A 13,161-nucleotide genomic window follows, 5' to 3' on the forward strand; every position below is an offset into this window, starting at 1 on the left:
TTATCTATACTATTATTCTGCTTGTTTGTATGTACGACCGTTACGCTTTCTGACCGAGAACCTGTTGCATAAGCATGCGTAGTTAAAATGTTTCCCCAAGAAAAACCGCGCATGCGTATTATTCACTCGACGACAAACAGTCTGTCTGCAGCATAGAGCTGCAAAGCTCAGTGATCAAGTCGCTATAATTGCTGTTTGAAATAAGAAGTAACAACAAAATGGGAATGTAAATATACTTTACTAACCATTTTATACAACAGAATATTAAAAACTTATCAAAGTTTTTAAAAAAGTTTGACATTAGGTCGTAGAATAATATTTTAAGTTTATTTATCGATAGTATTAAGTACAGTAAAGTTTAGTCCTAACTAAACTAAAGTAAAAAAAAAAACGTACAACACTGTAACCTGTAATTTATCTCTTTATCGAACTTAGGCCTAACATAAGTTAAAGTTTTATAAAGTACGGCCTATATACAAGTGGATTTACACATTTCGTTGTCTACGATTACAATTCGTTTGTATTGTGCTAGAACTGTTATATTTAAAGAAGTGCTGTTACAATAAAGATACTAATTTAGTGACTCATTTTTCAATTAGTAAACTCTGGATGGGTAGATTGTATTAGAAACACTTAATGTAATAATACTAATTTCATCATATCTCCATGCTGAGAGAAGTACATGTACTGCTGCTTGCATAGAATACAAGTACAGGGACACTGATAAAAACTATAGATATGCATTTAGAAGGTTGTAGAGGTTATGCAAATGCAATTTGTAAACCATATGATGGACAAAAGTGTGTTTTTTCTTCACATGGATATCACATTGCACTCCAACTTGTTTGAGTAAGACTGACTTTGACATTTTGCAAACATATCTTTAGTATAAAAACTATAGTAATACAACTGATTTTATTGTGTACAACAAACTTGTGCTATTGACTAACAGCTTGCCACATTTCATGAAGATACACTTTTTATATTCAAAATTATAGTCAATATTACTTATAATGAGCCAACCCATACACGTTAAATTAAATTTTTTTTTATACCATTCATTGCTAGTGGGTTCCACATATTTCATCACATTTAGTAATGTTGGTTTTTTGTCTATTAAAACATTCCTTGTAAAGAACCGTCTAAAAGAAATTATGTGAAATCATTCATTTGTTTATGTACGATACACAGGGTACCTTAGCAGTAATTAGTGAGGTTAATTGAAACTAGCAGAGACCCACAAAACATTTCTGGTCTACTTAAATGTTTAATAGAAAAAAAGTAACCAGCTCTTTCTTTCTGAATTTTGAGACCAATTTCACAAGATGTATTACATTCATAGATAGATTATGCACTTTTGATTATATTATTAAGCTAAATGAATTATTTCCAAGAAGAGTAAAACACTTAAATATATAAAAATAATTTTGTATAAAGGCAAATGTTTTTGAAATACTTTTTATTTAGAAGAGAAGTTAAACTTTTCTTTTTTTGTGTTATCTCCTTCATCTAACACAAATTACTGTTGTTTAATATGACAACTCTGGCATTTAATCTGGGTTAAAATCTTTAAATAGTCGAATACCCAAAACTGACTTGGAGGCATTCACTAATCTTTCTAGAAGTTGTCTTGGGAAAAAATGGTCTTGAAGTGTTATTTTCTCTAACTCATCTAGTGATATGATAATACAATCTAAGCTTTCACTTATGCCAATCAATTATCAAATACTTTGTTATTATTTCAATTATTTATTTTTAAACGTTAGCAGGAAAAAGTTGTAAAATGTTGTAGTTAGTCTTAGTTCTTTGGCAAGTTAGGTATTGCTGTAAAAACAACTTCAGTGCATGGTATTCTATCAACATAAAGTTTGACTTTATCTTAATATGTACATTTCATTACCTCTACTTATTTTTGTTGAGAGCTCTTGGATTATCATCTGACCCTGTAGCTCTTCAATCTGTAATTTATGGTTAGCTATTTTAGTGACTTAAAAAGCTTAGCTGGTTAGCAGTATTTCTATTTAAAATGTGACTTTATACAACTGTCATGACAGGAAAAGTAAACCCTAAAGATATGTTTTCTCTTGATTATTGTTCTTTTCTTTCATTCAAAGGTGTGAGAATGTGGTTGTTCCTTCTACTTGCTGAATTCTTTCTACCATTTGATTAAATATTTTCTAACTTTTCTTTTGCAAATGTTTTTTTAACAATAAACACAATGCAACATCAACCTGAATGTTTTAGAATGAAATATCATGCTTGGAATGAATAAATCTGTTTTTTTCTTAATTATGAGTATATTATCCTTCAGAAACTTAGTTAAGATTTCATAAAGATGTAATAGATTATCATGCACTGTATTTTTAAAAACTTTTGAGGCAAGAATTTGTTACCAAACAAATCTGTACTGCAGAGAATATTAGAGTATTTCAATCTAAATGTGAATGTATTTTGCTTTCTAATGACAGTTAAAAGTTGTTAGTAATTTTGTTATACATGATATTCTGTAAGCTTGCATTAACTCTTTTGTAATTTCAACTATTTTTCATTTCTTTATTACACTCTTTAATTGTTGTTGCACAAATTCTTGTCTAATACAAATCCTGTATCAAGTACGATACAACTAGGGTGCAAATAACAGTATTTATTGTTTCAGTGGCTTTTTTCAGCAGTTTCCAGTGCTACATTATAATTGACAAAGTTCTAAAAATGATAAATAGCAACTTCAGTAAAAAACCACAAGTTAATTTCTGGTAAAGATACCTAAATATCCATCTTGATTGAGATCTCCAGCATTTGCTATTGCAGATCCAAATCTGGCATTTGGCTTCTCAGATCCCATTATTGTATATTCAGTATTCTGTAGACCCTGCAAGATGATTACACTATGACATTCAAGTACATTTTGAAACCTGAGTACTTTTAACTATAAACTACAATATATATATAATACTTATTACAAAAAGAATGCCATATGGTTCAAAGTTACAAAGCCCAAGATACAATGTCAATAAATATAATTTCGTTTTACTAAGACATTATACTTTCAACATTGTACTTATTATTTGAATTTTCTCATCTTTAAGATTTTGTTCTTTACATACTGTTGGTTTATCTTCCTCATCGTAAATATATATCAAAACAATAGGAAATCCCTTTTAAAATCTGATGTGTTTAAAGAACTACTTGATAAAATTTTAAATATACTGGTAAGTATTTCATATGCATATTTTGACCTAACTTTGCAAAAGTTTTTTCAGGTTTATTATTCTATTTTGCTGTAAGTGTATTTGACAATCTAATGTTAAAATTTTCCTCACTTGAAAATATATTTCTGATAGATACTCACCTCCATACACATTTTGAAGTTGTGCATACCTTCCTGAGAGAGTTGCATGCCACCAGCCTTGTGAAAACTTCCACCTATGTTCATGGGGACTTGTGCTACTACATCACAATGTATCATGCTGCAAAACTCTCTGTCAATAGGAGTGCAACACACCTCCTTGAGATAATCCTCTCTTTACATTTGCACTTAAGAATCCTCATTCTTTGATGAGACAATAAAGAAAGTCACACCGGGAAATTGGGGAGGATGGGTGAGAATGTGTAAGAAGGTGACCACCTTCTTGAGCAGCTGAAGTCTTAGGCAGAGTAGAACAGTAGGGGTAGAGAAGAAGGTATGAGTAATGGAAAAGAGTCAAGAAGGAGTCTATGGCATAGACATCAGAACAATGACAACCACAGGGAAAATAGAAGGAAATAGGTTTTGAGAGAAAGATTATATACAGAGTAAGTGCCAACAGATTTAAATGGGTCATCAGTGAGGGCATGAAGAACGACATTCAAGTCCCAGTGAGGCAATAGAGTTGAAAGGGGGGCAGTGTAGTAGGAAGGTAAAGAATAGGGGAGTAAGAACAGAGGTGAGAAATGTTGCAGTATCAGGAAAGGTGGAATGTGGTGGATAGAGCCACTTATACTGCAAGACAAGCCACTGTTGAAGAGCAAAGTGAAGAAAGAGGTGAGGTGTTATATGGAAAGTTGGCCAGGTAGGAAATGATGAAGGAGACACCAATGGAGACAAGTTTGCCATTTCTGTTACAACACAAAACAGGTAGAAGATTGACAGGAGAGGGAGAGAAAGAAGGTTACATGTTTGGAAAGTCTGGGAAGTAGAAGGGGACTTGGTTGAGAGGAGACATGGTAGTGGAACCTCATGGTCACTGGTAGTTAGATTGGTGGGTGAGACATCAAACAGAAGAAGAACAAGAAGAGGTAGAAGGTTGGGATACAGTGACAGAATGGGAAGAATGAGGGGGTTAAGGCGAGGGACAGGTGTGGAAGAGTGAGATTGGAACAAATGTGTGACTAAGGAGGAAAGGGAAGGTTGATGGTGGGTAGCTTTAACCCATGATTCAAGAGAATCCGGGACCCTATCAAAGACTTCTTGTCAGAGAAAGGGGGAAATGAAAGTCTCAGAGGAAGAAGGAAGGTAATTAGACTTGGGAAAGAAGGTCCCAACAACAAAGGAACCAAATGAGAAGAGAAAGGACAGGGGAAGTGGAATGAGCAGTGGAAGAGAATAGGAGCACTCTGGTGTACCCAGAAGATTTGTCAGGAGAATGATTAAGCACTTCCATCATAAGATGAAGAGAGGAGAGGTATCTATGAAAGATACTAAGGATGGCATGAAGTCGAGAAAATTAGGCACTAGATAAGTAGACAGCTGACAAAGAATCCACCACCACCCCCAAAAAAAAAAATGGTAAAAGAGACTCCAAGTGTTGGGTATCGAGGAAAGGAAGAGTGACTATATACAAAGGGATAGAATCAGTCAGGTAGGAGGAACAAAGCATGAAGATGCATAAGCAAAGTTGATCAAGAAAGGAGTTAGCATGAATGGAAATATCAGGAAAGGGGAAAATCAAATAAATCATGAGGGGAAGGGTTATGTAAGTCAGGAGGTGGAAAAAGCCATTCAAACTCACCCTCCTCAGTGTCAGTAACAAAGGTAGGGGAATGGAATTGCGTATTAAGGACATAAGTAGAGTCCCAGCAGCATCTTGAGCCCCACCAGATAATGGATAATGGCTGTCTTGTCTTCCACAAATAAAGGACTTCAAAAATTGTTAGCAAATCGATCAGTATGAGTGATATTTTCACCCACATCAGTTGAAGAATTCACTGTGAATTGTAAATTCATCATGATTATGTTTAAACACAATCAAAGTAAGTTGAGAACAATGTTCTTTGACAAGTCTCAGCAAACACAAACATGTCTTGACATGCCTGTGCCAAGGAAAAGAATGAGGATTCTCATGAGCAAATGTAGAGGAAGGATTTTCTCAAAGAAGTGTGTCACATTCCTATTGCTGTATGATATGCTATCATGTAGTAGTGCACATTTAGGTAGGAGTTTTCACAAAGCTGGTGGCATGCAAGTCTCCCAGGCATATATGAGCTACTTCAACAGAAAAAATAGCTATATGTGTAAGGAGGTGAGTATTTATTTCAGAAATAAGATTATTTTAATCCTAACAAATAAGAAAGTATATATTTTTTATATGTGTATTTAATACATGAATTTATTTAATGATTTGATGTTGATAATTCAGTTCATTTACATTTATTTGTATTTTCTAAAAGTCATTTATTAACATAAGACTTGTGCATGCATAGTCAACCAGACTTAGTTCAGAAAAGTAATATTCCAGGAAGTAAATAATATCATGATTCAATTACATAAAATTTCTAATATCAATCAGTCAGTAGGAATCCCCATGTATGCATGATAAAACACTGGGTCAGAAACATTTTATGTAACACATAGTGTATATAATGTAGTCTACCTAAGACTTAATGCTACCTAATATCAAGAACTTACCACACCATCACTGATATATACATAAATTTTTCCTTCATCTCCTCCTGATTCTTTGGAATGCAATGGAGCTCCAACAATAAGGTCTGTGAATCGATCGTTATTCAAGTTGATTCCCAAAACTACTGCTCCAAAATATTCTCCCATCTAGAATACATAAATATTTGAAATTATGTTTTTAAATGAGATTCACAAGTATATGTCTCTAGTTTTATTGTCATTTTCATTGCATTTTTGTGATATGTGGGCATAGAATATGTTTTCTACCTTCTTTAGTGAGATAAAGATTTAAAACATTTTTTCGTTATTTAGTTTCTGTCCTGTAATGGCAGCAGCATGTGGTCTGGAAATTCATTAACATTATCTTGTTCTAGTTGCTTCATTTCTTTGTGCTTTATGGTAAGTGATGTCTCTTCAGCTCATAGGAATGTTGCAGTAATATATAAAGCATCCATGTTAAAAGACTTGGTATTTTAATATCCTTTGCTGGCCAATTATGACATTCACCAAATTTTACATCTGACCTTTGCTGTAAACAAATAAAGATCATGAGGTGATGCTGTGAATTGGACAAAAAAAGTGAGTTTACCTGTTGAATTCACATTCACTTTCTTTGTTCAGTTCTACTTGGTTTCCATAGTGACTAGTACATGATTCTAAAAACTATTTTGTACCTTTAGTTTTTTTAGAAACATTAAAAAATTTTATCTAACATTTAAACATTTATACATGCATTTTAACAGTTTTGATCATGGAACCATTTACTTCTAAAGTAGACTAAAACTTTTCTTAAAATCTGAAATGCAAGATAAGTTATAAATAAATTACAGACTTACAGATATGCAGATTAATGACTAGATGTTGTGAACATCAACACCTAAAATTTTGGACTCAAAGAAAAGTTCAGGAAAGGATAGAGAAACAACAGAAAAGTTGGATTAAAAAATAGATGGGTGAATGGTAACAACTGGAATTTATAATTAAAGTAATATCTATTTACCTGTTCACCTTCTTTTTTGGCCTTAACAGCAAACACTGGATCAAAACTACTCAAAGCATCAAATATGTAAACCTAGGATAAAAAAAAAGGAATAAATATTAATTTTGTTTATAATAACAAAAGAATATACCTATACCCTCTTCAACAGTTTTATCTCCCCCAGTCAAAACAGAAAAAATCTAGATGTTTAAACTTATTTTTCAGTTCTGTATAAAGGATTTTTTTTCTGTTGCTAGTGTATGCATGTTAGAGCAAAGCCACATTGGGCTATCTGCTTTATCCACCATAGGGGAATCAAACCACGAATTTTAGCATTGCAAGTAGTCTTACCACTGTCCCACAGTGGGACCGATTGCTAATGGCAAAACAAATAGGATTTTAGGTTGTACCTACAAAAGTATAAATATAAGTCTAAAGAGATTATAATATCATTGTATGGGTCATTAGTTAGGCTACATTTGGAGTACCGTGTTCAATCTTGAGCTCCTTATTTTAGAAAGAACACTGAAGTGTTAGAAATGGACCCAAGGAGGGCTACTAGAATGATGCATAGATAGGATGGAAAGGTTGTCATACGAGTATTTGTCAAGATCTGTGAACTAGTTTTCAAAGGGGGATCTGGCTGAAGTGTTTAAAATTGTTAAGGGAATTGATAGCGTTGATGCATAATCTTTTTCCATATGTTATGGTGAAAATGATGAGACTAGGAAACACAAATATAAATTTTGGTGGAGTAGGAGTCATCCACAGCTGAGACCACTTTATTTTTCAAACAGACTGGTTGGTCTTTGGAACAGGTCGTCTTCAGATGTAGTAGAAGCAGTAAATTTAAGGCAGTTTAAGAGAAAGCTATATAAATATTTGAATGATAAGGACTGGCTTTAGTTTTTTAGTGTTTAGTTTAACTTAGTAGATAGCAGGACAGCATACATGGACCAAAAGGTCCCTTGATGTCTTTTAATTTTATGTTGTGTGCTGAAATTAGTTTCACACTGATAAGCACAAATGATGTTGCAACTGGTGTAAAAGAATAATAATGAATGACCTGTACAACTGTTAAAGAACCAGTTCAAGTCACATGACACTATAATTGCCTGACATATCAACTCTCAATACTGTTTATTTGTAGTATTATTTATAAACTTTCTTTAAGTTCACAATAAGTTAGAACACTAGGCTTGTATGGTTAAGGACAATATTTTGATGCCATTCTATACAACAAATATAACAAACTAATTTCATCATTAATGTCTTTACAAATGACAAAATATAATGACTGCAATATCATACATTACCCTCCTTCAGCAAGGAGAAACTGCTTCAATATATTTGTCAATGACAAATAAGTTAGACAATACGACTTACTCTGCCCTTATTATCAGCATCTCGTGGTGCTCCTGTCACAAATAACTCTCCTCCAAATTCAAAAAATCTGCCCATAGTCACAGAGTAACCTTGAAAAAAATGTCAAAACAAATCATTTCCTCTATAAAAGTCCATTTGAATACATACCGTGAAATTAAATAATTCATTTTTATTTAAGGAATAGCACTTTTAGTCATACTAAGCAGTTTCAAGAATATAAGGTACATACTGATTAATGGTGGTCTTTTATTATCTGTACAAAAATAAAATATTCATAGCTAACATAACTTCTTCCAATTTAAAAATTAACAGCCAAACATTCTAGTGAATGTAAATTTTGCTGTAAGGAAGAGAAGACACAAGTAACAAAAACTTGACTAGTATTCTAGTATTAAAATACATAGATAGCAGAATAGTGTGACAAAGTGAGAGACATGCTGCTAGAAAACCAATAATGGCACTTACTGCTCAGTTTCTTTGGCTACTTTGAACCTACCTATATAAGCTTGCTGAGATGGATCTTGATTCCAAGGAGGCATAGGAATTCCAACCAAAGTAGTATCATTTGTCTTCTTTCCAGTTCTGAAATCCGCAACAGATCCTGAAAGTCAATTAACAAATATCAAGCAATTTTCATAAAATCAAGATATTTATGTGGTTCTTAGTGACAAGAGCTTAAGTCTTCAGGAAACATGGGTTGTTTGAGCATTAAGTTGAATCTCTTCGCCATCTCACCTTGTCTTCTAATGTTACAGACTCTTACATTTCAAAGCATCCTGTAATGTTTAGGCATAGGGTTCTTTACTAAATAAATTTATTTAAAGTTTTAATTTGTGTAACTTGTGTCCATTGTTCAGAGGCAAATGCCCTAATTGATTGGAACTCATGTTAATTATATTAACACGTATATTTGAATGTATTTTAAAAACTTTATTTCATAGTTTAGCAGTAAGATGGATAAAGAAATTCTTCTACTTTCTTCTAAATTTAAGAATGCACATTTCTTCATTATTTGGTGATCAATGCACTCTTTGATACTGTTGCTAGTTATTCATTTCTTGTCTTCTTTAGGCTTATTCTCATGATTTGTATTTGGCCAGATTAACCCAATTTGATCCTGGTTACAATAGTAAAGTTAACAGTAAAATTTGAGGTATTCCTGTTGAATACCCAAGATTTGATATTAGAAAAACTACCCTCACCACCTTGAATAAAGAAATAATCTCCATACATGATATTTTCTACCATGAAAACTTGATACCATACAAGAAAATAATCATGAGCACGTAAAAAACATCCTAAGTTGAAATAAAGTATTTAGGTACAATTAATAAACTTATAAGCAGACTACTGTAGGGCAATGTGTTATGTTGTGGATGAGGAGATGATGTTTCAATACCAGTTCTACTCTAATGGACTTAATGTATTTAAATTAAAATAACCTGTTGAAAGTAAAACAAGGCATAAGCATAATTTTTTGAGAAGAGTGAAAACTTGAAGCTACTCTGAAGGCCCATATATATTCATAAATTTTCTTATTGATCTCAAATAATCAACCATAGCTTTCACAATGCAAGAATTGGTTCTGGCAAAGATATTTCTTCCCCAGCATCTAACCCTAGCCCCACCCTTCATGCTCAGACGTTGTCATAGTTAATAGAGCCATGTTACATGAGGTTATGGTGAATCTTCTTTAAATTAAATAAAAACACTGACTAATTTTACATTTTTATTTAATTCTGTTTAAGAAATTTTTATGCGATGATTATATCTTATGAAAAAATATATATATAAATATTCAAGGAATCAGATTTTTCCTTATTATTATTTATTGCTAAAATAATATATTCATATATTCACATAACATAATGGTTTTGTTATCAAGCTGGCAAACTGTAAACAAAAATATTTTGTTTACCTGTCCAATCATAAATCCCTGGCGCTCCTAACAAAAAGTCGTAGCTCTCCTGAAAAAGTAGATTAAAGTTATTTAACAGTTCTGTAAGATCACCTAAAAAATAATAAAGATCTCCAGGTATGAATAAAAATACAAATGTTAAATTTACAAAGACAAAAAACACCAAAAGCAAAAAATAAAGAAACATCTTAACAAATATAAATACATTAAATAAATATTTTTTTGTAAATAACTGGGAAAACTTGAAAGAAAGTCATTTGTATACTAAATTATAAATAGCTAAATAAAACTACTTTATTATTAATCATTAGTTTGTTACTTAACTAAGTAATATGTGGCCCATACATTTTTTTGTTTTCTGAGCTTTCTGAGCAACTTTCAAATAACTAGCTGCAGGCAGTAAAAAGAAGTAAGGATGTGGGCCTTTTTGGGCTTGCCAATTGACATATAATGTATTTCCAAACATCATTCGAAACTATATTTTATCCGATACATATTCGTTTTTCAACTCAGTTTTTATTGCTTTAAAACAATAATACTGGCATAATTTCGTATAATGTAAAAGTTTAATCGCTATTTTACTTTAGTGATTTTGTATCATAAACTTCGATAGAAAATTTAATTTATCTTTAATGTTTAAATATTGCATCGAAAAAATAGCTATATTAAAACATACATATAACAATACCCACATATTAGTTTTTAATAACTGTGTAATCTTTTTTTATATACACATTTTGAGGAACTTTTGAATAAGCAAGGGCTTACTAGGATGCGTTCTTAATAAAGCTTAGTATAACTTATATAATGAGTTTTGTTTGTTTGTTATTAAGCACAAAACTACACAACTGGTTATACGTGCTGTGCCAACCATGGGTATTGAAACCCTATTTCCAGCATTATAAGATCTCAGACTTACCGCTAAAGCGGCTGAGCCACCAGGATAGGGGGTCTTAAATTAAAAAATTCGCTGGTATTAACTGTATGTCAGACTTTGATAAATATTTAGTATTTGCCCCCCCCCCCCAGTGGCACAGTGGTATGGTTACAACGCTAGAAACCGGGTTTCTATACCCGTGGTGGGCAGAGCACAGATAGCCCACTATGTAACTTTGTGCTTAATTACAAACAAACAAACACATTTAGTATTTGAATTATATAATACTATTTACAAATTTTAAAAGCGTAAAACACTAATCGTTATTTGTTAATTTTTCTTGCTTTGAACAGGTGTTTGATACACTGAATTCTAATACTTGTTCGTACAAAACGCATTAATTTGTCTCTTTCCTCTTTTTTTTTCACAATAATTAACTGTCACAACGATTCTTCTATCAGTTTCATTACACCCCACCCGACCCCTCAAGGTTTCCTATCTAACGGTTGTGGGTTGTAGGTTACACCCTTTCTGACGTAGCAACAAAATCGTCATTTTCTAAAACAAAATACACCCTAAAATGTCTAGATATGGTGCTATTCACTCGTGTTAAATCGGTTTCCTTGATTCATGATACATCACTGTAATATATTTACACCATATATGGTAAAACTGGTTCTCAACTTGATAAAGCGTATGAGCCTATATAATTTTGATTATAAACATACACAACAACAACAACAGTATTTCTGCCATAAATAAACGTGACATTACGTTTATTATTCGGCTAAGACTTAAAGTGATTACCCAGACACAGAAGAAAAAAAAACACACATAATCTGGTATATATATATATATATATATATATGTGTGTGTGTGTGTGTGTGTGTGTGTGTGTGTGTGTATGTGTATAAATTAATTTCAAAGCCATGAGACTGAGAATATAAATAAACGCAACTAAAGAGGCCAGTAATGAAACTTGTCAAAAGTATCTTAGCTACCTTGAATTTAACACGTTAGCCTCCATGTGCCCCTCCGGTGGGTCACAATCGACTTTTAGTTATGAACCGCGTGACACACCGATGGGTCACAGTCAATTTTATTTCAAAGCCAAATTTCTCTTATGGCATATGAGTTTGGGACACTGACTGTTCCGACCTCACCACCTCTTGAGTGTTTAATTTTATTAATACTCAATTCATTAATACTACTGGTAGCATCGAACGTATTAAAGCTACATTTGCCGATATACTGTATAAAAAGCCTTTAATTATTAATTCATTTCTGTTTATTCATGGTAAAAGAAATAATACAAGAAAATCGTAAAACTGTATTAAGCGGTAAATTAACTGATGTAGTATATGGGCTGTGGTAATACATTCACTTGACGAACTTCGGACGATGATGATGAGTACATTATATAACTATAACGCATTTTATTTTATTTTAACGTAAAGCTACACATTGGGCTGTCTGCGCTCTTTCCATTGCAGGGAAACGAACCCTGAATTTTTGCGTTGAAAGACCGTAAACTCACTACTGGCCCATTGGAGGACAATTCTAAGGCAAGACAAGGTTTTGGGTTCCATTTCTTTTATTTCAATGAAAAATTTATATTCTACATTAATCATTTTGTGAAACTACGTTAAATATATGCCTAATGATGTGAAACTATGTTGAATATATGCCTAATGATGTGAAACTACGTTGAATATATGCCTAATGATGTGAAACTACGTTAAATATATGCCTAATGATGTGAAACCACGTTAAATATATACCTAATGATGTGAAACCACGTTAAATATATACCTAATGATGTGAAACCACGTTAAATATATGCCTAATGATGTGAAACCACGTTAAATATATGCCTAATGATGTGAAACTACGTTAAATATATGCCTAATGATGTGAAACTACGTTAAATATATGCCTAATGATGTGAAACTACGTTAAATATATACCTAATTATGTGAAACTACGTTAAATATATGCCTAATGATGTGAAACTACGTTAAATATATGCCTGATTATGTGAAACTACGTTAAATATATACCTAATTATGTGAAACTACGTTAAATATATGCCTAATGATGTGAAACTACGTTAAATATTA

At 32.4% G+C, this 13,161-nt stretch overlaps 1 protein-coding gene across 1 annotated transcript in view; it reads right to left on the reverse strand.

Moving 5' to 3' along the window:
• Positions 1-2,763: 2,763 nt before the first annotated feature.
• LOC106461303 (integrin alpha-4-like) overlaps positions 2,764-13,161 on the reverse strand; it is a gene marked incomplete at its 3' end in the record, with an annotated part of 17,471 nt that continues 7,073 nt past the window's right edge. The window contains exons 6-11 of the mRNA XM_022388172.1: positions 10,165-10,213; positions 8,743-8,847; positions 8,247-8,335; positions 6,882-6,953; positions 5,885-6,028; positions 2,764-2,869 (exon numbers count right to left, since the gene is read on the reverse strand). Coding sequence (XP_022243880.1) covers positions 2,764-2,869; positions 5,885-6,028; positions 6,882-6,953; positions 8,247-8,335; positions 8,743-8,847; positions 10,165-10,213 — 565 coding nt within the window. The remainder of the gene's footprint in view (positions 2,870-5,884; positions 6,029-6,881; positions 6,954-8,246; positions 8,336-8,742; positions 8,848-10,164; positions 10,214-13,161) is intronic.

This window comes from Limulus polyphemus, unplaced genomic scaffold, assembly GCF_000517525.1.
Source record: "Limulus polyphemus unplaced genomic scaffold, Limulus_polyphemus-2.1.2 Scaffold930, whole genome shotgun sequence".
Taxonomy (NCBI): domain Eukaryota; kingdom Metazoa; phylum Arthropoda; class Merostomata; order Xiphosura; family Limulidae; genus Limulus; species Limulus polyphemus.